This window comes from Eumetopias jubatus, unplaced genomic scaffold (genome assembly GCF_037043125.1).
Source record: "Eumetopias jubatus isolate StellerSeaLion01/CBP00866 unplaced genomic scaffold, mEumJub1_p1.0 scaffold_7, whole genome shotgun sequence".
Lineage (NCBI taxonomy): Eukaryota > Metazoa > Chordata > Mammalia > Carnivora > Otariidae > Eumetopias > Eumetopias jubatus.
Window position 1 is genome coordinate 33,566,544 of NW_028274813.1, and position 26,436 is coordinate 33,592,979.

At 36.2% G+C, this 26,436-nt stretch overlaps 1 protein-coding gene across 3 annotated transcripts in view; it reads right to left on the bottom strand.

Moving 5' to 3' along the window:
• The window catches only part of PALS1 (protein associated with LIN7 1, MAGUK p55 family member), a 78,106-nt gene that overhangs the window by 39,947 nt on the left and 11,723 nt on the right, over positions 1–26,436 (bottom strand). For 2 of the 3 annotated variants that reach the window (XM_028119030.2, XM_028118976.2), the window contains exons 2-3: positions 17,714–17,799; positions 11,230–11,760 (exon numbers count right to left, since the gene is read on the bottom strand). In XM_028119030.2, the coding sequence (XP_027974831.1) occupies positions 11,230–11,596 (367 nt within the window). In that variant the 5' untranslated portion in view covers positions 11,597–11,760; positions 17,714–17,799. The remainder of the gene's footprint in view (positions 1–11,229; positions 11,761–17,713; positions 17,800–26,436) is intronic. The other variant, XM_028119159.2, reaches the window with a different exon arrangement.

A 26,436-nucleotide genomic window follows, 5' to 3' on the forward strand; every position in this document is an offset into this window, starting at 1 on the left:
AGACTTTTTATTTTTTTAAAGATTTTATTTATTTATTTGACAGAGAAACAAAGCGAGAGAGGGAACACAAGCAGGGGGAGTGGGAGAGGGAGAAGCAGGCTTCCCGCAGAGCAGGGAGCCCAAACTGGGGCTTGATCCCAGGACCCTGGGATCCTGACCTGAGCCGAAGGCAGTAGCTTAACGACTGAGCCACCCAGGTACCCCGCTTTCAGACTTTTAAAAAAAAAAAAAGGTGATTTAACCATATAGGTCACATAGTACTGTTTTGCAACTGTTATTTTCCAACTTCTTTAGAATAAACACCTAAAATTACTGATCAGATAATAAAAACATTTAAAACTTTGATACATATTGACAAATTGCCCTCCAGACTGGTACTAACTACCTTTTCTTGCTTTATCAGAACAATGATTTTTTAATCAAGGATATTTATGAGAATTACTAAGGGAACCTGCAAAGATAAGTCTTGAGAGTTCTACCTCAAACACAATCAGAACCTCGTCTTCCTGAATGTCATTAAATATAAATACATATGTACTGATTTTAAGTTTATTATATTGTACCCTTCTGGTTAAGAACCACTGACCTAAAAGCTTTATTAACATCGGTTACTATAATATTTTAAGACATGATATACTTGAGACGAAGATAACTGACTGCTATATGGAGTCTTTGTGTCTTTTTTTTATAGTTATTCTATTTCCTCACTGGCAAATAGCTTTTGTTGCCCTTTTTTTGCTCTGTGGTAAACACAGCATATAATTCTCATATTTAGAATATTTTAAGTATAAAATGAGATAATGTAGTCATATGTCATAGAGAAAAACTAGGGAAAGTAAAGAAGAGTAACTCACACTAGGATGGCTTAATGAGAGATACAACTTGAGATCAATGACCTTATTTCAGATCAGCTCACAGTTAAGACACTGCTCAGACAGGAAATAGGAAATTTTGCTGTTAGTCCAAAACGGATAGTGTAAGGGAATGCAGGTTCCAGAGAAAGATGAAATCTGGCAATTTGTGCATACTGAGTTCTAAAGCCACAAAGACCATGGAGCAGTTTTAAAAACCAAGAGGAAAAAAAAAAAACTCCAGGCCAAACTGGAAATGTTTTTCACTCAGTAGGTCAGGGATTAAGATCAGATCTATAGGAATAGGAAAGCTGTTAAGCATAATAATACAACAGAGTCCCAAACAGGCTAATGACCTAGGACTTACCTACATAAGTAATGGGTTGTGGGAAACCTAAGGACCTTGCCAATGCTAGAAATATAAAAACATTTAACTGGGCTCAAGGTTCAAGATTATTAAGTTAACATCAAGACCAATTTAAACTTGTTAATTATCATTCTTTACAACTTCACTTACCTCTTTGATGTCCTGGTCACATTTTTGTTGTTTAATTAGTAAAAACTGTTTTCAGTGAAATTACCTTTCTTAGGAATTGTCTTTAGATTTATTCCATTAATCAGTATTACCAGACTGAATTGAGATCACTTGCCCTTAAGCTCAGCTTTTAAAATTAAACATTGCCAACCATTTTTGGAAAACTACAAATATGTATTTGGCCCAAATTACATATTAGTCATTGCCATTACTGAATAGTAAGATACAGAATATCATATTATGTGCATATGTGGGATTTTATTGAATCCTCATAAAAACCATGAGAAACATTTCACAATATAAAAAACAACCCAAACCCTCCAAACTAGAGACCGACATAAACTCAGATAAAATCTCTGGAGAAAATAAAGCCATACAAAAAAATGGCACCTGGATGAAGAATCCACTTCTTCAGACTTGTAAGGCAATGCTTTTCTGCCACATCAAGGGAACAAAAAAGATAAACTTTTTTTTTTGCAGATTCTAGGGCAAATAGCTGTCCTGAGATGTCATTTTGCCCAGTACAGCAGCATGTAATGTACACAGGTCAGTATTTAGAGGAGCTTATACGTTCTAGCTAAAGACAGCTAGAACCACGTATCTTTAGAAGGAATTTTCTCTAGCTGTTTGTACATCTTCATACATATAATGCATATAATGCATGTGTTTTATTCACCCTCCAAATGCTACTTTTATAATACCATGCAGGAAAGCTGCTCAAAGTACTCCATCCTTCAGATCCAAATGTTTTCATTAAGAATGTTTAGTGAACAAGTAGAAAAGCAGACACTCAGTGAGTTTTTAAAACTTCATTAAATATATGTAGATTGACTAGAAGATATGGACTAAACTACATGTAGCTGAAACAAATGAACATTTAAGAAAAAATAGAAAATACCCAGACCCTGATGAAATTATAGTGTTTTTTTTTAAAGCTTTTTAAAAGGCTTATCAATTTAAAAGACATTAAAAATGATGCTGCCTCTGTCCAATAAGTTTTAAAATCACAAAGAAACCAACAGACCCCTACACCCTTAGTCTTAAAATACTGACCACGATAAATAAGTTCACAGTCTTTATTCAGTTCTTTACCAGAAAATTCGGAATGTTATTTTGACAAAGGATCTTTTCTTTGATATTAAGGTTGATGTCTAATGAAAAATTATTGTGGGTAACATCAACTCAGGGATTCTCACTTTGACACACATTCTCATTCACATTTCAGTTTCATATAAAAATTCTTAATTTCAAAGGTCAGAATATTTAGTTGTAGGTTAAAAAACCCTTAGGTCCTACATTGTACAACTTTTTTTTTTTTTTAAGATTTTTTATTTACTTGAGAGAGAGAGAGAGAGTCAGAGAGAGCGAGCACAAGTGGGGAGAGGGGCAGAGCGAGAGGAGCAAGCAGACTCTGTAGTGAGTGGGGAGCCCGATGCGGGACTCGATCCCAGGACCCTGAGATCATGACCTGAGCCGAAGTCAGATGCTTAACTGACTGAGCCACCCAGGCGCTCCTATACTGTACATCTTTAAAAGCACTTTACAAATAATTATTATTCAAGAACAGTTAATTTTGTATACACTTAAAGAAATGTTCCATTGTCTGATGCAGGTTATATTTGTTTACTTAAAACATTCTGTACAATTCCAGAAGGAATTTTATTTTTTTTTAATCTTTTTTTTTTTTAAAGATTTTATTTTATTTATTTGACAGAGAGACAGCAAGAGAGGGAATACAAGCAGGGGGAGTGGGAGAGGGAGAAGCAGCTTTCTGTAGAGCAGGGAGCCCGATGCGGGGCTCGATCCCAGGACCCTGGGATCATGACCTGAGCCGAAGGCAGTCACTTAATGAGACTGAGCTCCCCAGGCGCCCCCCAGAAGTAATTTTAAAAATCCAATCAGATACAACTAAATCAGTCCTGTCAAATATGTACCCTCTTCCGTAATTAACAATGAAGATACACAATAAAAAGACAACAGAATCCAGAGAACAGAGACTCCTTTCCCCACTCCCACAAACAGAGACACAACAGGGGAAACACAAGGATAAAGAGCCACATGGACAGAAAAATAGAAAGATACATGGAGAATCACAGGGCTAGCAAGAGAGAATGACACAGTGCAGAGAGGGAAGTGGACAAAGAAGGGAGCATTGCAGCAGAGATATAACCACAGTACGGCAGGACAGAGGGAGGGCGGAAAAGGGGACACTGCAGAGGAGAAGGTGGCAAAAGCAAGTATAGCAAATCTGGCTTTGAGGATAAATTCTAGTCTGCCACAGCTTCCCTACAAGAAAGTTCTTTAGATCTAGTTAAATTCTTTGTCCCACAGTTAGATCTATTTCTTCTTACTTGATGTTCAGTAGAAACTGTTTTAAGTTCCCATCATCTTTTCTAACATTTCTTATAACACTTAAATCATTTATTATCTAAATCTATATTATCTATTATTATATTATCTATTATACATTATCTAAAAAAATTACTTCTATTTGGCACTGGAATATAATTAATCAGATAAATACAAACATACACATAAATCCACAAATCTACCCCCCGAACCCTCTCCTCCTTTCCCCTTGGCCCTCTCCTGGTAGCCTAAAATATAAAAGAATGAAGATTTAAATTAGGCAACAGAAAGCAAAAACCAAGAGTTGCTCTATCTGAAATTCTATCACAGGCAGTCATATGGGAGAACTTTTTGGCTTTAAGGGTACAAAATAAAATTACACAAGGAAGCTAAGGAATCTCCATCTCTGGAGAACTTTCAAAGTAATGGTGATAACCACCTACCCTGGATTAGCTTTGCTTATTTTAACCCATGCTATCATTTACACCCAAATGAAAAGACAGTTTCTTAGAGATCTATTCTAGCATAACAATCTTCCATCTCATTGTTTAAATGATACAGATTTCTTTAACCTATCCTCAGAAATTTCTAGATTTCAACCAACTTTTAACTTTTTTTCTGAAACTTTTAAAGGTTTCTTTTCTCCTAAACCGGTCAAACTGAATATTCAGATGAGGACCTTAATATTTCTGAGTATGAGGAAATTATATCAGTTTCCAGTATATCTATCTGCTGAATCAAAATCAGAACATTCATTCTGGAAATCTTTGCTTAAACAGAGGTAGACTTTTCCTTTTTTCTTTCCAAATTTAAGAACATAAAATTCAGATCTTTGAATTTTGGTTGGCAGTGGACCAAGTCAAAATGAATTAAAAAAAAAATAAATCAGAAGCTCATGGAAAACCCTGAACAGTAATTACTCATTAACAAATTGGGTTACAAATTAAAAACAATACCATTTAAGTATACAGGCAAGGATAGTTAAGAGAGACAGCACAGGAAAAATCTTATCCCTAAACATGGTAAGACAATGAAAAACTGTCACTGAAGTCCCAAATCTGGGATGAGAATACCTGGGTCCTAATAATTGCTTCATCACTTGTTAGTTGCATTATATGTCACTGGACAACCCACTGCAAGTCTCTGGGCCTTTCTATAAAATGAGTGGGTTTACTAGGATAGTATTTCTCAAACTTTTGTTGGCAATACACTGAAGTGTATGTATTTTATTTTAACCCAGTACAAAGCTATTTGAAATATAAGATTTATAAATACCTATGTGCAATATATTTTAATGTTTTCTATTTAATCTAGTTCTTAAAAAAATTACTGATTGATAGGATGGCTAAAATTAAAAAACATATAATACAAGTAAAAGCAAGGATGTACAGAAACTGGAACCCTCTACACATTGCTGGTGAGAACAGAAAACAGTACAGATACTCTGGAAGCCTCAATAACTTAAACACAGAATTACCATATGACCAGCAGTTCCATTCCTAGGTATGTACCCAAAAGAAATTAAAAACAGGTGTTCAAACAGAAACTTGTATGTGAATATGCTTAACACTATTACAATAGCCAAAAGGTGGAAACAACCCAAATGTTCCATCAGCAGATGAATGGATAAACAAAATGTGGCATGTCCATACAACAGAGTATTCAGCCATGAAAAGGAATGAAGTACTAGTCCATGCTATAACACAATGAATCCTGAAAATAATATGCTATGTAAAAATAAGCCCATCACAAAAGGTCACGTATTGTATGAGTTATAGGAAATGTCCCAAATAAACAAATCTATAAACAGAAAGTAGACTAGGGCTGTTAGGGAGAGGAGAGAATAGGAGTGACTGCTAATGGGTACAGAGTTTCTTTTAATGAAAACATTCCGAAATTATACAGTGGTGATGGTTGCACAATCTTGTGAATATACTAAAAACTCATGAATTACACACCTTTAAAAGAGTTAATCTTATGGTATATGAATGTCTTTTTTTTTAAAGATTTATTTATTTTAGAGAGAGAGAGAGAGAGAGAGAGAGAGAGAGTGTGTGTGTGTGTGTGTGTGTGTGTGTAAGTGGGGGGAGGGGCAGCAGGCTAGGGAGGAAGGGAGAAAAGTAGACTCCCCACTGAGCTCAGAACCCAACACAGGGCTCAATCTCATGACCCTGAAATCATGACCTGAGCCAAAACCAAGAGTCAGATGCTTAACGGCCACCCAGGCCACCATATGAATTATATCTTAAAAAATTTGTTATTTTAAAAAAACAAAATGAAAATTTGCTGGTTAAGATCCACAAATTAACTTCATGGACTAAGAGGTTAGATGATCTTTGGTGGCTTCTGGTTCTTACAAAAGTTAAATTTTAGGGTGCTTGGGTGGCTCAGTCGGTTAAGCATCTGACTCTTGGTTTTGGCTCAGGTCATGATCTCAGGGTTGTGAGACTGAGCCCACATTGGGCTCCGCACTCAGCATGGAATCTGCTTGAGATTCTTTTCTCCTCTGCTCCTCCCCCTGCTCCCACCCCCAAATAAATAAAATTAAAAAAAAAAAAAAGCTAAATTTTAGTCAAACTTACAGTGTGCCACATACTTATTTACATTTTTTCACTTGGTCCTCAAGAAAATTCAGAAGCTTAAGCTTAGAATGTCAATAGCAATTAAATGAAAATTAAAAATATTTAAACTCTACATCTGACTCCGGACATCCCTTTCCAATGATTCAGTGATGTCCCGCATTTCTGAACATATCATGACACAATGATGCAAATCTTTGCAAGAGGGCAAAAGCTAAAATCTATTATTACTTAACAGGCAGAAAAAAGTTTGGATGCAATGTATCAAAGACTGGTATAGCAGTTAATTATTTTTCAGAATTATGCACATTTAACAACCAAACATTACATGACTATAAACATATTATAATGAATTTTCTAATCTTTACTCTAGATTAGCTCTAATTTTAGCAATCTGAACAAATCAGAAAATTTTCAAACAGACCCAACATTTTAAACATTAAATCTAGTACCCGTAAGTCTAATCATGTTACTCCCAGAAAAAAAAGTTCCTCAAAGAATGACTAAAAGAGCTTGGAAACATCTACAGCAGCTGAGGAAAAATTTAATAATAATTATTATATCAGAAGTAGGCTGAACTCAAGGTTTATTGGCACTGGAATTTTGTTTGTTGAATTTAAATAAACTTTCCTTAAAGCCAATCTTTAAAAACGTTTATCACAGTCTAGCAAAATTCCAGGATATCCCATGGTCAGTCAGAAGTCAAAAAATAACAAAGAAATGTAGAAGATATATTTTACTTTGTAACATCAAATACGGGAATACTACTGACTTTATAGCTGAATACTCAGACATGTGGCAAAAACAGGAGACACTAATCAAGACTGAAACATGCTATTAATTAATATAATGAAGTATTTTATTCATCCTAATTTTCTGCCCCTTGGCGTACCTTTTATCTTCACACCAACAGCATCTGGTATGAATTAAAAAGCCCCTGATCACGAATTTCAAGGGTCTCCTTATTAACCACAAAACATCATGGGTGTGTGTGGGTGGGTGGGTATGCCTTTCCTAAGGTCTCTTCATATGTGATAGATGACGGTGTTTCCTCCTTTATTCCCTTTAAATAGTCTATTATATTTACTTGTCTACAACCCTGGCCCCAAATTACTTCTATGTGAATACAAAAACAGTGGCACCTGCAATCTAGAGGTATCTGAAAAATGATTCTACTCTACTTCATCCTACTTTAACCTCCTTTGTTATCTTCTCAGAATTTCCCTCATGAAGTAGTTTGTTTGGCTTATGAAAGAGAACAAGACAATGAGATTTTATTTGAAGCAAAGCCAAGTTTTAATAACTCATGCCAATTTTAAGGAAAGCTTCCCTAATATATCAAAATTCTTATAATTTATAATACTAATATTATTTATTTGAAATTAAGTTCCCACATCACCATTTTCTAACTTTTAATAAGATTCTAAAAAATTTTTAAAAGATGGTATTATTCGTGAGAGCGCATGCACATGAGAGAACACGAGTGGGATGAGGGGCAGAGGGACAGGCCGACTCCCCCCCTGCTGAGCAGGGAGCCGGATGTGGGGCTCAATCCCAAGACCCTAGGATCATGACCCAAGCCAAAGGCAGAGGCTTAACAGAATGAGCCACCCAGGCACCCCTTTTAATAAGATTTTGACTGCTTTTAAACAAGCAAATTCAGTTCACCCTTTCAGAATATTTTCTATCAATTCCATCCCTGCACTTTTATTATTAAACGGTACCTAATTTATAAATCCTTTCATTAAAAACCACTACCCTCAAATAAATAAAATCTTAAAAAAAAAACACGACCCAAAGTATTCAACCTTCCAATTATATTTTCAATTCTTAAAATAGTATTTTCTCTACTCACAGATAAGTGATGATGTATCATTGGAAACTGATGGCTTCCTCTTAAAGAAAGAAATTAGTTGTTGCGTCCTTCCCTCATTTAAAACAAGGTGGCTGTTTCTGGCTGTGAAAAAGGCTGAGCAGTTGCCTCTGGCATGTGTTTATTAATTAAAATACTGGCAGGAAGACACAACTTTAAGGGAGTACTTCTGTTGTAGTCTGATGTGTTAGCAAATTATGTACAGGAAAAAAAAGTTTGGTACAAAGCTATTACACTTCATTTTAAAATGAAAACTTAAAACTCAGTATATCCAAAAATGAAGCTTTGACTGGCAATAACTCTATAACTTCCACTAACTTATCATGTTTCCTATAATTAACACATTTGTGTTGAGTCTATCAGCAATAAACCTATTACTTATTTCTCAAAGTATTAAGTATTCTATTCAAAAATTGAATTACAGATACCTCTTACATTTTTTAAAAAAAAGATTTGAGCGAGAGAGAGAGAGAGAGAGAGAGAGCGCGCGCACATGAGTGGGAGGGGCAGAGGGAAAGGGACAGAGAATCTCAAGCAGGCTCCGTGCTGAGCGTGGCGCCTGATGGGGGACTTGATCTCACGACCCTGAGATCATGACCTAAACTGAAACTGAGAGTCAAACTCTTAACCAATTGTGCCACCAGGTGTCCCTGGTAATACATTTTGAACTACTTTAAAACAAAATATGTGAAACAGCCTTAAATTCAAGGACTGCACAAAGGTATTTTTGAAAACCACAGTGGACTGCAAGCTGGAAGAAAATATAGCTGTCCTTTAATCTACACTTGCAGAAAAGTTAGGCAAGCAACATATAAAAAGAAATAGGAAAAAGCAAAAAATTTGAGAGAAATGGTCTCCAATCTTCTGTGCTTAGGGAAAAAAAAAGTTTCACTAAAGTGAATCTGGCTTAAGCTGTACTTGTTTCTTTACTGAGAGTCATGAATATTATCTATTAGATAGATTTTTCTGCCTGATCTAAGTAGAGCAAATGGACAAATACATTAATTTAAAAATTTAAAAATTAAAAAAAAAAAAGGAACAATCAGTCCAGGCTTGGGCTGGATTTATTACAATGTAATCATTCTCCAAGTCAGAGAATATTTACAAGAATATTTTAATAAAAAACAATGGAGGGGCGCCTGGGTGGCTCAGTCAGTTCAGCGTCTGCCTTCCTCAGGTCATGATCCCAGGGTCCTAGGATTGAGCCCTGCATCGGGCTCCCTGCTCAGTGCAGAGCCTGCTTCGCCATCTCCCTCTGCCCCTCCCGTCCTGCTCGTGTTCCCTCTCTCTCCATCTCAAGTAAATTAAAAAAAAAAGTGGTGGGAGATATAAGGGCCAGTAAGAGGCAATCGGGAATTAAATATTTTTACTCTAAAAAAACGCTTTGGAAAAAAGAGCATAAAATTCCTTCAAGTAAATATATTTTGAAAATATGTATTTTTTCTGTTTTCACTACAGTTATTTTTTTTTAAAGGAGACAAAGTTTATTGAATATACTGCGAGAGAGTGGTAGGCAGGACAGCAAGGGAGATGCTGTCTGCCTGTTTTCACTATAATTATAATGCCTGAAGGCATTTACCAGACTTCAATATCACTGAACACATCTGATTTTTTAAAACACAGAGAAGCATGCATGTTGCTTTCTGTCAAGAAATGTGGTTCCTTAATAAATTTATAACAAAGAAGATGATGTGATATAGTAGAAACTGTTTCAGACTTAGAACACAGAGACTTTGTGAGGAACAAATCTAGTATATATGGTATCTTTGGGAAAATTACAAGAAGGTGTTCCACTCCTGGTAGTAAGAGTTCTGATCCAGTGAGTGAAGAGCATGCTGGACATCATTCTTTACTCAAACTCTTTGGAGTACACCAACTGCATATCTAGATCAAGGAAATTCAGACTTGGCTCTACCACTTGTTAGCTTGGAATCTTAAACAGTGAGTTAACTCAATTTCAATTTCTTTATTTCCAAAATGGAGATTATAAAGTCCTGTTAATAGAATTATTGTGGATATCACATAGGATGGTATGAGTATAGAGCTCAATAGACACTTAAATGAATGGAAGAACAACAATGAAAACTCTCTCCTTCCATAGAAGAGTGGAAGTAAAAAAAGTGGACGTACCTCTATTTTCACATCTATAAATAATAAATGCCAATAAATAGAATACTTAATTTTAGTTAGACTGGTTTTAAGGGAACACAAATTAACGTATACCCATAACATCAGTTCACAGATTATTCATGTGCATGTGTGTCTGTGTGTGTAGGAAGGGAAGGAAGTATGTTCAATGATCAAATATTCTAAGTTTGGAAACATATATTTGACATAAATCTCCCTTGCAGATTGATAATGTATATTAGCACTCTAAAGGATCTAAAGTCCTGTAATAGAGGTTTAACTTATTCAACCCACTGTTCTCAAAATTTATTTGGTCACAGATTTCTTTTTTGTTTACATCTACTAATAACTCATGGTGCCGTTTTTTTTGTTTTTGTTTTTGTTTTTTTCACAGAATGGAGTTTGGTAGTTTTGAGCCATGTTTTATGTGTATGATGCCATAGGAACAGCTCCACTTCTTATTGGCAGTCATTAATTAAAGAAAATCAAATAGATTATAAGTTACAGATAATAATTTCATTACAATATTACAAACTTCAAGGAAATCAGAAATTCAAAACCTGAAAACCGCTTTTCAGTAATCCTGATATAAAAGTTTGAGTTTGAAATAAAAGGTGAATTTCAAGGCTATAAATGTTTGCCCACATACCAAAATTTTTAATTCAAAGATTGTATCTAAAAACCATGCTGTAGTGACTGAACATTTTAGCCATATGCTTTAGCTCTATGTGACTAAAAGTAAACAATGATGGTTGGTTATATGGCCTTTGCACGAAAAGAACTTATCTTGGTCTGAATTCAGATTGCTATTACTTACATTCTAGTAATAGAATGTTCCTTCCTGTACACATTTATGTTAAGGCAAGAGAAACAAAAGTATTTTCTATTTTCTATTATACTGCTGGATTTACTTACCTAATATTTTCACAGCATAATGAGGACTTTCTAAGACAATTCCTTCCTCTGTATCAAATATAGGGTTATCTATTCCAGTCTTTGGAGGAATTTGGGCTAGTTTCTTAAGTCTCATGGAAGAATTAAGGTCAAGTTCTTGTTTTTTCCCTTCTTCTTCTCGCCTACGCCTCATGTCTTCCTGTTGTTGCCGAATACGCTCCAACTGTGCACTTCGACGTACTGGCATCATCCTGGTGCCCAAATCTCCAGGGCAGTCAACAGCCATCTCTCGATGCTTCTGATGTTCCTCTGGTGATGCAAGATCAACATTTTTTACTTCGCTGTCTGATTCCTCAGTAACATGCCCATTCATATGGGATGTTGTCATGGTTATCTATAAAAACCTGTACCACTTTTTATAAATCAATTTCTCCTATAAAGCCAATCTCTTGATTCTGTAGTATAAAATCCATGTTACTTCAAAAAAACAAAAAAAACAAAAAACTTCTCACATCACATAATAATGCTATGAAATGTATCCATGAAGGAAATCTAAGGGGAAAGATGGGGAAAAAAAGTATAAGAATTACAACATAAAAGTAGATCTTACACAGTCCACTTCCAATCTATACACAATACAGTATCTCATAAGTGTACAACATTATTCGGCTATCTAGATTAAGTACTTTCCTTTCATTTTACAGATAATGCCGAGAAAATCAAGGTATTAAAAAAAAATCCCCTCCCAAGAACTTGAAGCATACTGTTTAATTCTACAGCTGAGAAAAATCAATGTATCAGAAAGTTTAGCAAAGTGGGAAAGTAATAAAGTTTTAGGTACTAGTCTGGTAGAGAATAGGTGCTTAAGTTTAAAGATGTTTTGATCATCTTTGTATAGCTGTCTCAACACAGTACTTTACACTCAATTAATACAGGAGATTGAAATAACTTCTTAGTTAACTGCTAAAGAAACGGGCATATAGCAAGCCATGTTGGTGTCTCACTTGAGATTAAAGCAGTATTGTGGGGGACAATTCACTTTTAGGAGTTTATGAGATGCAGGAGATACCTAATGAAAAAGAAACTTTAATTAGCAGCTAAGGCATCTATAGGATAAAATCACATTAAGTGAGAAAAAGACTATGTGGTTTATCAGTCCTTATAACCAGTCACAATAAAAAAAGAATTAAGAGTTAATTCTTTACGAGGACTCATTCAGAGAAAATGGTTGATCTGCTACCACTCAAAAAATGTTAAAGTCACACTGCACAGCAAATAAGAATATACTGGACTTAGAGACCAGAAACTGAATTTTAATTCTGCTGCTGCCACTTCTGGTTTTCTGATTTAAGACTAGTCAGTTTCTCTCTCTGAACCTCGGCTTTTCTTTCTTAAATGTTTTTCTTTTTAAGATTTTATTTATTTTTTGACAGAGAGAGACAGCGAGAGAGGGAACACAAGCAGGGGGAGTGGGAGAGGGACAAGCAGGCTTCCCGCTGAGCAGGGAGCCTGATGCAGGGCTCCATCCCAGGACCCTGAGATCATGACCTGAGCCGAAAGCAGACGCTTAACAACTGAGCCACCCAGGCACCCCTGAACCTTGGATTTCTTTGGAAAATTTATTCATAGGCTTGTTCTGAGTTTTACGTGAGATATCGTATGCAAGTTTTAAAACTAAAAAATACATATATGCATATTAATTCTTAGCATTAATTTGATTCTATTTTAAAAATCCATTATTAACTTCATTCTATTTTAAAAATCCTTCAACATATTTTATTATTTCTTAAAAGATTGTTTATTTATTTGAGAGAGAAAGCATGCACAAAAGGGGGAGGGGCAGAGGGAAAGGGAGAGAAACGGACTCCAGGCTGAGTGCACAGCCCCACTCGGGGCCAATCCCACAACCCCCAGACCACGACCCCAGCACAAATCAAGTCAGACGCCCAAATGACTGAGCCACCCTACTTCAACATATTTTAGACAAGAAAAATATTTTACTGGATGACACTGGCTTTTCACCTAGTCATTTCTTAGGTATAAGTAGGCAGACTGTTTATGTATGTGTAAACCCACACATTAAATCTAATTAGTCTTCTCTGTTCAGGACTTTAAAAATATTTACAATAATAAACCTACTACCTCCTTGAGTTGAGCATCACTTCAGTAAATAGGTTGGTTAGAGCATATGCCAACTCAGCAAAAGCTGAGTTTTCAAACAATATTCCTAAATGCCAGCTAATCTCTCAAACATCCTGTCACAGACTTCTTAAACCCCACCTAGAGTGAGAGGAAAACGACTAGACCAACAGGCAGGAAAACAGGTGCAAGCTACATAAGCCACTAGCATTACATTCTCACAAGAATTTTGGCAGACTTTTCTGTCTTGTATCCAAATTTTAACTTCTCTATCTATAACTATGTGACCTACACATAAATAACTTATTTATAATTGGATTGCCTTCTTTTTCAGTAAAATGAGAACTATTAGAATTATATTAGGCTGTTCTTAACTTTTATATATTGATTATATGTAATGCAAATGCAGCTTATTTAATGTTCTCATTATAAGTAAGCAGAAATGTAAGTGGGAGTTACTATAATCCTATGCTTAATTTTGATTTTATAAAATCTAGGAGTATAGGGGTGCCTGGGTGGCTCAGTCGGTTGAGCATCTGCCTTCGGCTCAGGTCATGATCCCAGGGTCCTGGGATCGAGCTCCGCATTGTGCTCCTTGCTCGGCCGGGAGCCTGCTTCTCCTTCTCTGTCCATCTGCCTGCTGCTCCCCCTGCTTGTGCTCTCTGTGTGTCAAATAAATAAATAAAACCTTAAAAAAAACCCAAAAAACTAGGAGTAGACATATGTCCAGAAAATTAAAACTCTCAACTTTTTCCAATTATAATATTTACTGGGGATTAAAAATCATATTTAATAATGAATAATGTACTTTTTACCTTATATGCTGGTCTATAAAAATATGATCTGAAATTAAAACTCTCATCTTAAAAACTGTAAGACTGTGTCCATAATTCATGATAGATCATGGGAGGGGGGAATTACAGCTCATGCAAAAGAGACTGGGCCAGGTGATCTGGGTCAAAGTTTTCACGCTTGGACTATTATCATGCTTGTCTTTCTGGATCTAGTCTTTTACTCTTAGAAAAATTTCTGCAACCTGATATTAATCTGCTTAAAATTCCATTTTGGTCATTTCCCTTGGAGTGTTCACAGTGTACTGGGAAAGACAGCAAAGAAAAAGAATGATTATTCTTCCCCAGTTGGTTCCTTCTCATTAGATTCTAAACTGATTAAAGACAAGAGTCTGGTCTTATTTTTATACCCCCCAGTATTAAAACAATACATATCATATAGAGAATGCCCAGTGAGAATTTGTTCAAGAAATGTCAGAAATTCATACAGGATTGCACAGACCATAGACTCTGAAACTTAGTATGTGGTAAGGAGTCACAGGGAACACTCAAAACATAAGGATACATTTCTTTGAGCAGTATTTCAAAGAACAACTAAAAATTAGCCAGATAGAAGAGTCTGTTCAGGCAGAGGGAATCACATGACCAATAAGAATGAAGAGTATGAAAATAGAGCACTTTCAGAAAACAGAACGGAATACAATAAGGCTGGATGGGACAGTGGGAGCATACGATACATAAATGATGATAAAAAGGCAAGCAGGGGGCCAGACTGACACAGTTTAAGAGCTAAGGACTTAGACCTTTATCCTGAAAGTAGTAAGAATTATTACAGGATTTAAAGCAGAGCTGACATGGTCACATTCACTTCTAGAGGAATATCACTCTGGCAGAAGTAAGATTGACTGGCAATGAGACCAGTTTGAAGGCAACTGTAAGAAATGAGGTCCTGAACTAAGATAGTGAGGACAAAGAAAAGTTATGTTGAAAAAAAAACATATAGATTACAGAATTACTAGAACTTGGTGTCTGCCTTTCATATAGCAAAAAGAGGAGAATTGAGAAAAAGGAAGAGAAGGAAGTAGTAGTAGCAGCACTTAAACTTTAACATGTACTGAGCACTTAGTGCTGGAGAATACTGCAAACACTTAACACAGTATTCACTCATTTAATCCTCATTACTACTCTAAAAGTAGTTCCAAATATGCCTGTTTTGTAGATGAGGAATGGGGGCTGAAGCAGGTCTTGAAGATAGAATGGAAAAATAAGCAAGAGGCCATATGAACAAAAGGCAGGAAGATAAAATGTGTGAGAAAAGTACAAATAAGGCTAGTTGAACTAAGGCAGTTAGCTTGTACAAGAGAATAGCAGCTAGAAAGTTTGACTGGGTCCAACTTACAAAAGGTCTTAAAAATAAGTCCCTAATTCTCAAGACAATAAGAAAGTCATCAAAGATTTAGAAAAGAAGAGTGATTTGTACATAAATGTAACTGAGCGTTTACTCTTGGCTAGGTACTAGGGTTATACAGACAGGATCACTGCAAATTAGCTTATCTACCAAAATGTCCTATAGGGATCTAGAAATTAACGTGTCCAGAGTTAAACTCATTACCTCCCTTTAATCCCTCATATTTCTCCTTAATATTCTTCCTCCACTCTCAGTTCTAATTAATGCCATTATACTTACTCAGTTACCCAAGACAGCATAATATTTAAGAGAACAGACTCCAGAATCAGACTGCCTAGGATCTAATCCTTGCCTACTCTCCTTTTAAAAGTCTCAGTTGAAATACATCCTCCTCCAGATTTCCATGACTCCCCAAACTGGTTATGTGCCTGCTCTGAAATCCCATAGTCCGTCACATCTCTGATCAAACCAGACTACAGCTATTTGTATCTCTGTCTGCCCCATCAGACTAGAAGCCTTTAAAGGTCAGGAACCATACTGACTCATCTCTGGATCCATGATACTGTCCAGCAGAGGGACCAAGCAAACAGGGAGGCTTCAGAATAGGAACCTAGGCAGTGTGACTGCAGGACCAGTATCTTTGGGTTACTAGATGGATGGCAAATATCCTTAAGATGGAAAATACAGGAGAAGAAGAATTAGATAGAAGAGGACAGAAACTGAAGGGTAATATGGGTTTAGTTTTGGACACATTAATTTGAAGGTGACTACAGGTCATATGGGTAAATGATCTACACCTATTAAGCAGGGATCTATCTTATTCATCTCTATAGCCCTGATATCTAGCAAGGGACAAATGCTTGATTAAGCATATGAGTAAAATCGCTCCTATGTTCAATACCTCTAATGGCTTTCACATTGCTTAGAGAACAAGAGTCCCAACTCACAAGGTAAATCCAAACTTTCTATTTCCAACACAAACTTTCTAAGTTTGCTTCCTCATTTGTGCCTATCACATATCTTTTTTCTTCCTGCCCAAGTGCCTTATGAAATAAGAAACATGAACTGCTTCTCCTTTCATCTTCTGACTTCAAGATCTACCATAAGTCCCCATTTCCTTCAAGAAATCTTCCCAGATCACCTCGGTTAAATAATGATCTCACCAAACAACACTCCCAAAGACTTTATAATGGTCACAAGTTAATTCGTGAGGGCCATAAAAGATTCAAAAGTCCTTCCAGAATCAAAGAAACATTATGCTATGTCCTATAGTTCTAGCATCGAAATCATTATAATTCTTAAACAGGCAAACCATGAATACTCTAGCTCACATATGTAGTCAATACATATCAATAAAATGTGGCAATCTGAAGGAATTATACTCTCCCTCTCCAAAACACACACACACAAGCAAAAGAAAAAAGTCTTTTGACAATTCGGAAGCTGGTAAATAACTGAACTAGAGAATTACCTCCTTATGTGTAAATAAAAGACCACCTTATGCAGATAATATAGTTACAGGTTCCTGGCCCTAAGAGTACTCTATTCCTCTCTTCTCAACCTTCTAATTATAAATTGTTTTTAAAATGCCTCAAAAGCCCACATTTCACATCCTCATCAGAGTCCCAGCTCATACCCCAACCCAAGAAAAAAATAAAATAAAAAAGAAGTCAAAACTCTTTACATAGTCCAAAAAACAAGAAAATGAATTTTCAGGTTGGCAGGCCAAAGCTGTTTCAATGCTAGCTTCAAACCACTTGGGGAGAAAGAGCTTTGCTTATGTGAGTTGGCTATAGGAGAAGGGGGTAAAGGGAAGCTAAATAAGCTTCAAATAATTAAAAAAGATTGAGATTGGGGGACCTGAAACAGCCTGAAGGATATAGGCCCACTGAAAACTCCACACCAAGAAACAGAACCATTTGTGTGACAGCTGGGGAACATGAAGATGGTCGTCTACATTAGTGTCCAGAACTCTATAGATTTTTTTTTTCAATTATCCTTCCTCCCTTTCTCCCACAAGCAATGCCTTTTGACTAGCAGCTGGGAAGTTTCATTTTAAGTGATCAGCATTCCTCTGACATTCTAAGAAGTTGGACTATTTGTTTCCATAGAAACAGCTTTGTCAGCTAACAGAAGATTCAGGCCAAGAATAGTGAAAAGAACTTACGTTATGCAAATTGTAAAGAACTTGTCTACTATCCTCTTAGTTTTTCTTCTCTGGTTTTTCACAGAATTCAGGCTAACTTTCTTACTCTGTAAAACAGAGGAGAGACAATCAAGTGTAAAGGTCTACATTATTTTTTAGGGGAAAGAGTGAGAGAGAAAGGTTAATTCAATATGATATCTAACTGTTTGCAGGTCACTAGGATTTCTTGGTATGAAGTAGTAAAAATGTAAATCCTCCCCCCAATATTTAATGGACAGCAATTAAAATCAATGTGAATTACCTGAAATCAGTGAGGAGAAAGAAGCAAGCATAACTGGTAAGACCCTTGGCAGATTATTTTTAATGATACCTTTTGACCTCTAGTTTTAAGGTTCAAACAAAAATGCAGTTTACATATTTTCTTGTTTTAACTACTACTGGACCAATTTTAAAATATTATGAATAGCTTACAATGCTTAGAAAATGAGAAGTTAGGGATCTAAAAAGATAAAAAAGAATTTGACAGACAGGAACCATAGTTAATTCAGAGGGAGAAATTTTGATGCTACACTGGACCAAGACAGGAGAGGATCCTGCTGTCCTAATGGAGCTTACATTCCCGCAGGGTAACAGATAATGAAGAGCAAACATGGTAAGATGACTTCAGATAAAGACCTAGAGAGAAAGTGAAACTAATATAATAAACAGTGATGTTTGGAAGGGATAGCATTAGATAAGAAGGCCAGGGAAGGCCTGTTTTAGGAGGTGATATTTGCAGAGACCTAAATGACAAAAGAAAAAAAAAAAGAGTCAGCTGTGGGAAGATCCAGAAATAAAGGGTTCCAGGTTGAGGGAACAGAAAGTACATTTCTATACAGATATCACCAGGAATCTCAATTTCAATATATCCCAAACTGACTTCAACTTCTTCCCCCCGTTAATTATACCACTATCTCCAAGATCTTGATCTTTTTCAAGCCCTATTATCTAGTCAGTTGCTAAGATCTGTGGATTGTACAAAGTTTTTAGAATCCACTGAAGGGTGGCAAAATAAGCCACCCCAAAATATCCCACTAGAAGATCATGTTCAGAAAATGAAAAGGCATGCTAAAAAAAGGGAGAAATATTTGCAAAATAATTATGTCCACTATAAACACTCTTACAACTCATTAAGTCAAAAAATCCAGTTTTTAAAAACAGAGCAAGAGATTTGATCACTTCACCAAAGATATACAAGTAGCAGAAATGAACATTTGGAAAGATACTCAAAATAATTTTTTAAAAAAGATTTTATTTATTTATTTGACAGAGAGAAACACAGTGAGAGAGAGAACACAAGCAGGGGGAGTGGGAGGAGAAAGCAGGCTTCCTGCCAAACAGGGAGCCCGATGCAGGGCTCCATCCCAGGATCCTGGGATCATGACCTGATCTGAAGGCAGACTCTTAACGACTGAGCCATCCAGGTGCCCCAATAATTAATTTTTTTAAAAAACTTTATTTGAGAGAGAGAGAGAGAGAGCAAGATCGGGGAGGAGGGACAGAGGGAGAGGGAGAAGCAGACTCCCCATTGAGCAGGGAGCCTGACACGGGGCTCCATCTCAGGACCCTGGGATCATGACCTGAGGTGAAGATAGATCCTTAACTGAGCCACTCAGGCACCCCGCAAAATAATTAATTTTTTAAAGACTAATGTACATTCATATACACTGTGTATTCAAAACAATTTATATATTCACATCATATAAAAACCCACAAAATGAAAGAATGGCCCATATACCATCTTCTCAAAGAAAAAACTTTAGCTATATCCAAAACTAAGTAAATACAAGTTAAAACTCAAATATTTTTGGGCTAGTCATGCAAAGTATTTAGCTCAGAAGTTATTATTGACAACTTTTTTTTTTTAATTCAGTGAGAAAATGCTCCATTTGCTTATACCAAACACAAAGTTGAAGGTCTTTGGAGATATTCAAGACCACAAATTCACAGGAGGAATTGGTTAAAAGCCAAACAGTATCAAAGATATCAAATGGTTGGTTACTTGAACTCCTGCTTATCACCTTCAACAACTTGGTAATAAAAGATTAAATGAGTCCAAAAGGTTAGTAAGTTTTTGAAAAGGTACTAGGACAAAAGGTAATTTATAACATTTTCAAACTGACCAGAAATGGATTTTTAAACATATGGGATAAAATTACTTGTAATATGGCTTTCCAGTATATTGCTACCAATCAAGAATATATACGGCCTAGTTAGAGAACAAGAACAATCTTGATAAGGAACAGAGCCAGTGTAAGAGATAGAAGATAAAGCCAGAGTTGACTGAATGCTAAGCTAAATTGTTTGAATTTTCTCCTGTAAGCAATAGGAAACTCTGGGTTTCTGAGTTTTACAAAAAGAACCCAAAATAGTCTTTTTAGAAAGTTAAATCTACACTGTAACCAGAGCTGACCAGGGGAAATGTAAGTAGAGTAGCCAACAGAGATAATTTTTAATACTTTATGCATGGGAGGATAAAGGAAGTAGCAGAAAGAATGAAAAAGGGATAATTTCAAACAATGGTTATTACAAAGGATAACTTGACAGGATTTGGAGACCAGTAGCCAAATTAATTCTAAAACATTGAGCATGACAATTGAACCTGGGAGAAATTATGGGACCTTAAAATAGAAGAATTCAGAATAAGGTTTTTCTCCTTGGGAGGAAGAGGAGGATGGGGAGAATTGGAAAGATGATAAATTCCATTTTGAAGGGTAATTTTTGGCAGGCTAGGCAGGGAAACCAAAGAAAATTGGCTAGAAATGAATATTTGTAAGTAATTTACATATTCATAGCTTACATTTGTAAAGCTTTTCAGTTTCCATAATAAATTCAAGTACATTATTTCATTTGAACTATCTCCAGTTTCCCTGAAAGGTAAGCAGGTTGGATATCTCCATTTTCCAGAAGATACGCAGACACTGCAAGTTAGGTCACAGAGCTACAAGTAATAGAACAGAAACTAAAATCCAGATCAGTGAACCCTTATGTGGATCCACAGTGCAATGTCAGTTATATCTCTGTAAGATGAAACCACCCTGTCTATACACTTCTTTCAAAAATCACATAATTACATCATTCTTCTACTTTTAAAATATGATTAGAGAGAACTCACCTTTTCTCTTCAACTGACTGCTTCATAAAATGACACAGTAATTAATTTCACTTATGTATTAATAGACTACAAGTTTACTATAACACCAGACTCTGGTAGCATGACATCTATTGCTCAAAGTTTCTAATACTCAGCGAGGGAGAGGTAGTCAAGTGGAGAAATGATAGAAATGCATATAAATTTCTCCTCATTTGAAAACTGACCCTAAGCTACAAACATTTCAGTTTCCTAGTGATATTTTAAAAATGTTACTCTCTACTCTGTATTGCTCCAATTTCAGTATGTGCTGCCAAACTAAGCTACATGTCCTACCTTGACAAACGGTTTTTAATAATAAAATATTAGGGCGCCTGGGTGGCTCAGCTGGTTAAGCAACTGCCTTCGGCTCAGGTCATGATCCTGGAGTCCCGGGATCGAGCCCGCATCAGGCTCCCTGCTCAGCAGGGAGTCTGCTTCTCCCTCTGACCCTCTTCCCTCTCATGCTTTCTATCTCTCATTCTCTCTCTCTCTCAAATAAATAAATAAAATCTTTAAAAAAATAATAAAATATTAATTTATACCTTGAAAAATGAATGCCATAAAAATAAAACAGACTAGACAGACTAATCTTGTCAGATAAATTAGCTGTCCCTCTGGGTCAAATTTAAGTATTTCAAATTGTAACTGTAATATCCTTAAATATGTTAATAATTAATTGCCCCAACTAGCATCAATTCTCCCTCCATAATATCTCACATATACCCCTAGCTTCTCATACCACTACCTTAAATCATATTCATATTATCTCTCTCATGAGTTTTTCTATGAACTTCAAGTCACCCCAATCTTGTTCTAGATCTAGTTGCCACTTACTTTGCACAGATGACCCTTGAATAACATGGGGGTTGAGAATTACTAACTATTAACAGCCTACTGTTGACAGGAAGCCTTACTGATAATATAAACAGTTAACACATATTTTGTATGTTACATTTACCACATACTCTATCCTTACAATAAAGATAGAGAAAAGGAAATGTTACTGAGGAAATCATAAGGAGAAGTAAATACATCTATAGGACTGTTCTGTATTTATGGGGGGGGGGGTGGGAAGAACCTGCATACAAGTGGACCCAGGCAGTTCTAACCTGTGTTGTCCAAGGGTCAACTGTACTGCTGAGTAACTTTTCCTGAAGCACACCTATTATCATGGGTGTCCCTTTTCAAAAGTTTTTGTTGCCTTTCCCTTTTCTTAAGCTACTGTTTACCCCAGGTTTACTATGTACCATTCTTCCACTGTGCTAAGTACCTAGTGTGCATTATCTCATTTAACCCTCACAACCATCTCCTTACTGAATTTTCTAACTTAGCTTAGTAAAGACACTGACTTGTCCAATGTAAAAAGCTAAATGGCACAGCTGGGTCTCAAACTGAATTCTGACTGACTCCGGGGTACTTTAACAACTTCTGGAGAACCCATTTCAAGTTCCTTAGCCTGTCATTCAAATGGCTCCCCTTGATTAGTCCTAGAATACCTTCCCCGTTTCTCCCTCCCCTATCTTCCGAATCAAACTACTTGCTATTTCCAGTACAAGCCCTGCAACTTCCCACCTCCACAGCTTTGACATATTTGTTTCTTATACCCAGGGGGGGAAAAATCCTTCCTGTTCAATTCTTTATCTGTTAAAATTTCCCTCTAAGAGTCTTATGAAATCTTCCTTACTCCTGCCTGCTCCCATCCACAACCTACACTTCTACGGTACTTAATCTATGCCCCTGCTGTAGCATTTATTTATACATTTCCTTCTCCCCATAAGGTACATTTCCCTTTTTAGTTAAATCACTAATATATCCCCATACATTTTGGTAGAAGACTCAATATACTCTTTAATGTATATATTCAAATAAATCAGGTAACCTACCAGTTTCTTCTTTTTTTTTTTTTAAAGGTATACCCTTTCTGGAGTCCTCCAATATCCAAGCTGGATATTTTCTTTGTGCCCAGATTCACTCATCCTTCTCCATTTGCTCCAGGTCTAAGAATGCTGACCTCCACAGACTGCATTACTTATATTTTCTTATCTTCTAGTTTCTGGTGGGCTTAGCTAGGGAGAAGTACCCACTGGAAGGGAGAAGGGAGCGTTGGGTTCTTTATCCCTCCAGCTTCCTCCTGTGATTTGGCAGAGGTTATGTTCCTCTAAGGCCAGAGTTCCCACTAGATGGCTCCTCTCCTAAGGTAGTAACTAGTCAGTCCCTTCCTTGCCCATTCAGGCCTAGGCTTAGGCATCCCGCTGTTGCTAACCCTGAGACGCTTCTTAGTTCCCTTATCTCAACCCACCCATATCCTTGTAAACAGTCCCTTCATTAAATTCTCTTCCATTGCTCAAGTTTATTTTGCCATCTGTTTTCTGCACGGGATCTGACAAAAACATATTCCAATCTGAATTTATTCTCTAAATCATTTTCATTCATCCATCTTTATCCTAATAAATTCTTCTCACCTCTTTCCTCTTCATCTACTCCCTTCCTTCTCCTTGAGAGATCTCTAAAAGCTTCCTAAGAAAGGGTACATGGGGGTAAATTTTTTAAGACCTTGATTTACTTGGTACCAGAGCAGATTACATCTTCTTTGAGTTATTCCTTTGCATCCTTGCCCCCAACCTTAATTCCTCACAGCTTCTCATGACTTCTAGGTCTGGCTTTTTGTTGGTCTCCCCAAGGAAGTATTTATAGTGAGAGTGACCCTTTTCTTCCAATTAGACTAGGAAGAAAAACAAGCAGCGTAAATGTGTAAAAATATTTACCCCGGTGTAAAGTTTCTGTGTGTCTGTGTGAGTGACCAATCATGTCCCATGTTGGAAACAACAAAGGAAAAGACATTATGTACTGCTGACTCTATAAACCAGTATAATGCTATGAAGGACAATTCTGCAGTCTACCAAAAATTTAAAATAAACCTTTGATATATCAGTTCTTTTTCTAGAAACTTATTCTATAGAGTATCTTTGAAACAATGTATGTTAATCTGTGTTTTCAACTATAAATTTAATAAAATCTAAACACAGATCAAGTATTTCCAATGAAAATTTATCATTCTAATTGAGATGTGCCATCAGTGTAAAACGCACACCAGATTTCAAAGACTCCATATGGGGAAAAAAATGGATGTAACACATCTCAATTATTTTTAATGTATGTTGAGACGGTAATATTTTATACATTATGTTAAATAAAATATACTGTTAAAATAAATTTCAACTGTTTCTTTTAAAATTTTTTAATGTGGCTGCTAGAGTTGAAGCTCTGTATGAGCTGACAGGGAACAAAAGCGAGTGAATAAAGATGCTTCAGAATGGTGTTTATATATATCACTTTTACAAATGCACATAAAGGATGTTTATAAAAGAATATGCACAATATTGTTTTTGCCTAGTATCTCTGAAAAAGCAAAGATAACAGACCTCTCAGGTCTTACTTTTTACTTGCACTTATGTACTATTTGAATATCTTACAAAATGTTGACCAAAATAAATGTGTTGCTTTTATAATTTGGAGGAAAAACACAAAGACACTACCTTTTTGAAAGGAAAAAAACCCACAGAAAATTTAAATTACAACTACTGTCTTAAAGTCTATAAAAATTAGCAGCAGCAACAAAGGCCTTTCAAGAGTTCTGGAATCTTTTCACAAAAAAGTAATCAAAATATTATCCCTACAGCCTTAAACTATTCCATAAACAATACAACAATAAGAATTCCTTAAAAAAAATTTTTTTTAAAGATTTTATTTGAGAGAGAGAGAGAGCACAAGTAGGCAGAGCGGCAGGCAGAGGGAGAGGGAGAAGCAGGCTCTCGCTGAGCAGGGAGCCCGACGCGGGACTCGATCCCAGGACCCCGGGATCATGACGTGAGCCAAAGGCAGACACTTAACCGACTGAGGCACCCAGGCGCACCCCTCCAAAAAAGAATTCTTAAATAAAGCACTTAAGCAATCATTAGGAGCATGACTCTTTCGTACCCAAGACTTCCTCTGCCACACAACAAATATATTACATCTTTAATTTAAAAATGAGAGGACACCAGTTTACCATAGGAATAAGAGGAATAATAAAAAAAGTTTCAAAAGGGACCACCTACACTTTAAAATATAAAAGTCACGTTCCTAATTGTGATAGCATTGATTCTTTCAGCATGTTAATAATGCACAATGACAAACTCAAAAAATCCCAATTAACCAGACTCACGTGACCATAGCTTTGCTTTCTTGCTACTTATTTCTATGCCTATTCCATATAGATTTTCTCCATCCCCTCTAATCTTGGGTGTCAATCCTTTAGTCAATTACTTTCCCTGAAACATATACCACGAGTTACAGGTCTGTAAAAACACATTGTAAGAATTCCAACTTTTGACCTCAAGTGATTTACAGCTTACTAGAAAAAAAAAATATGCTCTAAAGGTCAGCAAATTAGTAGATGATTACCTCTACCTGGATGACTTACTGGTATGCAACTCAACAACTGGCCATTAAAAAAAAATGAGAAGAGTTTGCCTTGCCTACCTAATAACCATTTCTGAGATACCAGAACAAGATTATTAAGCAAAATTGGTAATAAATATTCATATTTATTGCTTTCTACAAATCAGACTAAAGAAGGAGCAATGGAGAGTATTTTCAGGACCAGAAGTAGGGTTGTATCATCAGAACAGGAAAGAAGAATCTAAGAAAGAAGACTGATGATACAAACGTCACCAAGTTTAGAATCCACTGAACTACCACTGATGGAGGGCATGAATAACGTTTTGACTTTGACCAGGTAGTATCAGAAGGCAAGAAAACATAAGGGGAATATTATGCAACAAGAGAAATAAGAACAAAAGGTCAATTTTAAAGATTACTGTAAATCCTGGAGCTAAAAAGGGTTATTAAAGTGCACTTTCATTCAATAATATAAGTACCCACTTGGTACAAAATCTTGGATAGTCGCCAACAAGAAAAAGATTGCTAAGGCAGAGTCTTTATCCTTAAGAAACTTAAAAATCTAGTATGGAAATCAGATAAGCAAATAAACAAAACCCCTATATACTGCAATGCTATTTGATAAGTGCTGTACTACAACTGCAGAAAATTCTACAAGAATTACCTGCAGAGTAAGAGCATCCTAAGAAAATCTGTACAAACGGGAAAGAATGTAAGAGACAGATATGAAAGGTGTCCATCACACCACAGGGGAAAAAAAAGTAAACAAAATATTAAGACAAGCATATTGATATTTGTAAAATTAGACAAATGCTTTATTTAAATATAAGACTTTGTAATGAAACTCAATTCTCTGAATGCCTATTTAAAAACGTGTAGTAAAAATGATCTAGTGAAAAACACTCTATAACAACTGAGTCAATAAGAGAAATTGATAAAACCAGGTAAAACTTGGGACGCCTCGGTGGCTCAGGCAGTTAAGCATCTGCCTTCAGCTCAGTTCATGATCCCAGGGTCCTGCATCGAGTCCCGCACTGGGCTCCTTGCTCAGCCGGGAGTCTGCTTCTCCCCCTGCCTGCCGCTTCCCATCCCCACCTCCGTGCTTGTGCTCTCTCTGACAAATAAAATCTTA